The 6000-nt window shown below is 41.5% G+C and overlaps 1 protein-coding gene across 1 annotated transcript; it reads right to left on the minus strand.

Moving 5' to 3' along the window:
- Positions 1 to 68: 68 nt before the first annotated feature.
- On the minus strand, positions 69 to 5487 carry LOC311047235 (enhancer of mRNA-decapping protein 3-like). The gene is made up of 7 exons (XM_084059882.1): positions 5346 to 5487; positions 4744 to 4911; positions 4186 to 4415; positions 3531 to 3872; positions 3263 to 3416; positions 1945 to 2162; positions 69 to 1276 (listed from the first exon to the last, which is right to left on the minus strand). The coding sequence occupies exons 2-7, from the start codon at positions 4905 to 4907 to the stop codon at positions 942 to 944; spliced, it is 1443 nt and encodes a 480-aa protein (XP_083916008.1). The 5' UTR covers positions 4908 to 4911; positions 5346 to 5487; the 3' UTR covers positions 69 to 941.
- Between the last annotated feature and the right edge of the window lie 513 nt (positions 5488 to 6000).

Consider the following 6000-nt stretch of genomic DNA (forward strand, 5'->3'; position numbering starts at 1 on the left):
TGACGGTACCTTGGTGTCAATATTAAGTTTGTTTTCTTCCTTTTTTTTCACCTAGTTTATTTTATGGAATATATCAGCTTAATTCCACAACTCTTGTTGAAAGAAAACTCATATATATATATATATATATATTTTTTTTTATTATGCCAATTCCCAATTTTACCCGGACGTTTAGTCCATAACAGCACCATGGAGGATTCTACCAATAGCTGCCTGATACATTATAGTTTTTAGCTTGTAAGAACGGCATGTTTATACAAATGCCAACTATGAAATGTTTCAATTCAATTAAACATTGTACTGTATATAATCACAATTCCAAGTATTCTGGCATTTTACAATCTAAAGATAGAAAAGTACAATTTAAGTGTCACATTAAGTGGCAACAAGAGCTTACTGCTTTAACATGTCAGACAATACTGTGTAAAAAAAAAGAATGCAGTCAACACTGTATTAACCTGAATTACTTCAGTGATTGCACTGCAGTTAGTCAACGGTTAAGTTTGAGGAATTTGTCATTTAACACTAAAATTGTTTAGTTATTCTTCCCCTTTAATGTAATAAACTATTTCACTTCAGTTATTCTACTAATGCAGAAATGTAAATGATGCATTTCCAATTGTACCACCATGTGAATACAATGGTATCTACATACCGACTGCAGCTTGCATAAGAGAAACTTAACATCTTGTCAAAGTAAGACATTAACAAATGTTGTTAATCCATGAAAATAAGGAAACAGATGTTTTCTAGCTCTGGAGCTAGATGTTCTCATGTCTCATGCAATTAAATCCCTGTAAAAGTGATGTACCACACAATGGTCCTAAAGCAACAGAGTGGGACAAGTCCTACACATAGGCAACGACTTTCATGATAATGAAATGAATGAAACACTTTCAAGAATTTAAGGCCCCAAAACCCCAAATGGTGCATCAGTCCTATTATGCAGAGTGCAAGGGAATGACAAATTTGCACCCAAAGGGAGAGTGATATTTGATCCCTACTTCCTGAAATACATGGCAGGGAACCCCTATATCACAGAGGTAGACCCTGCCAGCCCCCTCAGCCAAGGGGAGCGGGAGACACGGAGAGAGGGACCACTTGGCCTCCACCGCCTGCCCCTGTCCGCTCACTGGCGGGTCTATGCCGAGTACTGGAGCCCGGTTCTGGTTGGCCCAGTTGGCCGCAGCTCTGTACCAAGGCTGGTCCATCAGAAATGTGCTCTCGTGGCAATCCAGGCAGTTAATGATGAGGTCCACGGGGCTGTCTGGGAGGTCTGCAATGTAGGAGAGAAACAAGGTGACTTGGTTTTTAAGTGCTGGTTGACCTGCTGACATATCAGTGTGAATAATTGACCCATTTAGACGTGAGGCCGATTTTAAAAACGCCTTCTAAATCCTCACACAGAGGTGTTCCCGGCTTGAAAGGTATAACAACATATAGGTGTTCCAGGTCTAAGTATTACAGTATTTCAACAATTTTCAACCTTATTTCCAGTTAATAGGCATACAAGTCCACATATACAAATAAAAAGTTTATAAAGCACACACATCCAAAAGAAAATGTAATTACATTTAACAGATTAACACCAAGACACCACATATAACATCCACAATACTTGCAAATGTTCTCTGCATCATTGTAGCAGCCTAGTTTCCACCACCCACTGACGAATTCTGACATCAGTGGGTGGCAGATGATACATCTCGCCTGGCCGAGCAAGAGATTAAGATACAGTATTGGGTATAGGATATTTTAGTATTCATCGTTTGGTCCAGGGAAAGTCTTTGCAGTGACACTGAGCGATAATATGCGTTTCATACAATAAATACATTGAGACAAGCTTGAAAAAAAGTTCTCTGTGGAAATATAAGCTGTCATGGTTGCATCTTGCTATCCTCCGTTTAAGTAAATAATACAATCCCTGCAATAAAACAGACCTACCTTTGATATTTGACACCAGTTTAGCACCAGTTTTGCTGAAGAGGTTGAGCTCACTGGTGACCGACTCAAGCATCTTGACAAATTTTGGTAGAAACAGGATGACCTCCACTTCATGATTGGCGAGGTGGCGGCCACAGCTGATGCCTTGTGCCCCCTGGACATGGGGGCCACACAGCAGCGCCACTGTTGGACGCTGGTGCACATTCTTAGGGGTCAGTCTGCAAAGAACAAACTATAGTCTTACACAGTGAACACACAGCGAACAAGCAAACTAGAAGCGACAAATTGTCCTGATATATGCCGTCCGATGTTGCAGTAGACATGGACTGAGATCCTACTGTCTGAATGCCTGAAACAAAACGTCCCATCAGTTGTGACTCTGTATTTGATTGGCTTCAACTACACAGTGTAAAGTTTAACTGCAGAGACACTGTTGGAGACAAGTCTATGTGAACTCATTTTTATGGACACCCTTCCACAACCGAAGTTTTCAACTGCGATTTTTCCTAAGCCTAATTTAAGTGATGGAGGTCAAAGGCCAATTGCTCTGCCATAAGTCTCCGACAGTATGTCCAGATGTGCGCCCTTTTCTTGAGGTAAACATTACCCCAGCATACGTCAACTGACAGACTCATCGGACAATGTGACAGCTAGACCAATTCGAAGTCTGACAAAGTGGATTATGAATAATATATTTTATCCCAATCACACAGTGCTACATGTAAGGAACGTACAAGACGGCATTCAGCAGGGACCTTTAGGCAATACCTGAATAGTGCCAAGTTTCTTCTCACTCATCAGAAAATATGTTTTGTTGTATTAACACATTGTGTGCCAGAGGTTCATTAAAATAGGGTACGTTCAGTGCCTGCATATCTTCCATCCACTTACGTTGATATGTTTCGTGCTGCAAAGCGTGCGTGCGAGACGGCGGAGGGTCCCGACTAACGCCTGGAACAATAATATTTATAACGCGATCCTCCATTGCAGAGTGATCGCCGATCGAAAACGGCTCACTTCCACCACGTTAAAAAGAAATGGAGATATTAAGCTTTTAGTCAAGGAGTTAACATTGGAGCGGCCGACCGGAAGGATTTTTGACATGGATCCACATCCGGCCTCTGCTTCTCAGAGACTCCTTGGATGATACCAAAGTTTCGTTAGAGCGCTCCACGTGGGCCCCACGTATAAAAATAAAAATCGGCCAAAAACGTTCCGGACCGTTAGTGGCACATGGTGCATGGATTCTCAAAAACAGTCCGGACCGTTTATGGCACTCAATGTGTTAATTAAGTACAGTATTTAATAGATTGCTTACCTGTTGGGCCCACCCAGCAAAGTCAAGGCCATCTGACTTGCACAGACGCCTGTCATCTCTAGTCTCCGCTCTAACGAGAGGCCGTGACGCTCTGCTACCGACAGTAGGCGCTTGCGGAAGTCATATGATATAGTAGGCACAATGAGCCCTGAATCTGTAAGGAAACAAGGAGGGAAAAGGGTACTTATAACTGACAATACTAAACACTAAGAAATATTAATTAATATGTAGCACTACAATTCATAAAGTAAGCCCATTAAATACTTGCCAGTGCAAAATTCTTTGTCTCCAGGGTGTGGTACAGTGATCTGTCTATAGACGATGGGTTTGACCTCCAGTATGTTTTCATCATGGCGATAACGTGTCGGTGTTTGCTCCTGAGGTGTACCGCGTGACCGTGCTCCGTTACCGCGGCGCTCTGACGTGTCGATCTCTGAGAACACAGCCGCTTTGTCGAACAGCGCCAGGTTCCCCTCAAAGTCAAAGTCCTCCATGCCATCATCCATGCCGTCGCCAAAGCATTCGTCGTCTCTGAGCTTCATTTGACCGCCGTTCTTCACCCCATTCTTCTTGGGAGTGACCTGGTTCGCTCCCCGACTACTTGAAGACCCTGAACAAACAATTACAGATAGGTTAAAGCCAGAGGTTCTCAAAGTAGTGTCCGGGGAACCCCAGGGGTCCTTGAGGGGGTCACAGGGGGACCCCAGCAAAAATCTGTTTCACCACTTTGTACATGTATGTAGTAAGTAACAGATGCTTTCAATATGTTGGAATATTTTCACAAATCTTGTCCCTGTACACCCTCACGGCCAAATATAAATTAATTTGGGGGTCCTTGACATGAAAAATAATCACTGGGTTAAGCATCTTCACAGAAAAATAAGGTGTCTGGCCACAAATATGTTTATAACACTAGAACTTACAGGAGTTGTGTCTGCGACGGAATCCTTGTTTAGGCTGACCAGGTACATCCAGGTGGCGTTCCCCGTAACTTTTGGAGCAGTGCTGTGGAGAGTTCAGCCTCTCCTTGGTCCTGGGGTCATCCCTTGGTACTGCAATTGGACCGCTGCTTAACTTTGCAGACACAGAAGAGCCATTCCTCACATTACCATTAGTAATGTCCAAAATCTTCAGTTCCTTGATGTCCATGGCACTATTTTTAATAGGTGAGAAAGAAGAGTAAATCAGTCGACTCCACACTCAGTCAAGCAAATAACGGATATCGTAAATTACTGCTTTAAAACCGGGAAAGCATCCGTGTCATTTTAGATTTGAATGATTTAAAAATATTCAAAAATAGCAGATGTACAAGCTCACAGCACTACGAGCTTGTACAACTACTATTTACTACTAAAATAAAATAAAAAAGTGTTAAATATTTTTTGTAAAAAAACTAAAAAGTTTGAGAACTACTGTAATTAGAAGGCATTTGAAGAATCGGCATCAGCAGGTCTTTCTTAACGGGGTTAACTTAACTTTACCTGAAAGTGACCTCGGGAACAGAGCACTTGACCCCATTGTGGAAAGGCTGCCTGAGGGAGATGGTCTGGCTGCTTTGGTCCACAGATGACACTTCTCCTTGATAGACCCCCAACGTTGGACCGCAGTTTATTGACACCAAACTACCCAACCAATCTGCAGCCATTCTTCTGTATAGTACACAACAATAGACAACAGAGAGGGAATTGATTGATTGAATACTTTATTAGACAGAAATGAAAACAGCACGAGTACAGTCATACACTTGGTCTAAAATGATAACCCCAAAAGGTCCTGAGGACTTGTTTACATTGAGGTCCATGTATTCAATTAATCAACATAGCATAACAAATAACACCAAAATACCACATTACCAGCAAATATAAAACACTATGTCTAACCCAACAGAGAGGGGATGCGTTTGCTGCTCTGCTGCGTAGTGCGCACAGTCCTATGTTTTCATAATCATGTAAGCTGACAATTTAAAAACATTGATAACTTGATTCATTGATGTTAGCTAACAACAACAATTAGCTATGGTGGCCTGTTGTCCGCTTGAGAAGCAAGAACGCAGCGTTTGAGTTCAAAACTAACGAAGTCTTACCTTTTGGGAGTTTATTTCAGCAGATTATTATCTTCAGGGGACAACAAATGTAAAATGTTGAATATTAACACGTTTAAATACAATAGATAATATTTGCGCCTGTCCGTCGTTAGCAAATGACTGTAACATTAAATAAAGCTGCAACCGCGTTTGATCTGCTATTTCCGGTTCCTTTCAACATAAGAGTTTAGTCGTATTTCAAAATAAGATTTCAAATATATCCAACTTTATTGAACAAATCCATTGTACAATTTAGGACAATGGACCCCCAGGGGGGTCTCCACATGATTTTTGGGGGGTTCGATCCCCAGATGACAGTGAAGTGTTGCGTGGTGTTGTGAGCTTGTAGATTGGCTTTTTTTCACAATATTTATAGAACCAAGTAAAACTAAATGTAATGCCTCAACTCCTACATGCCAAGTGCTTGTCAGGGTGGGGGTCCCCAGTTCAAATATGATTCTTTTGGGCTTTGGGGGATCACGGCCTGAAAAGGTTGAGAACCACTGACTCAGGCTACACATTTCATACTCAGAGTATATTATTGTATTCCAACACATTATAAAAACAAAAATGGATATATGATAAATAAATAAATACAAGTACGTGAATAAAGTTTTCTTAGCCTAGTCTTGTTAATAACATTGTAAGAACACCA

This window comes from Gymnoscopelus microlampas, assembly GCF_963454915.1.
Source record: "Gymnoscopelus microlampas genome assembly, chromosome: 6".
NCBI classification, from domain to species: Eukaryota; Metazoa; Chordata; class Actinopteri; order Myctophiformes; family Myctophidae; genus Gymnoscopelus; species Gymnoscopelus microlampas.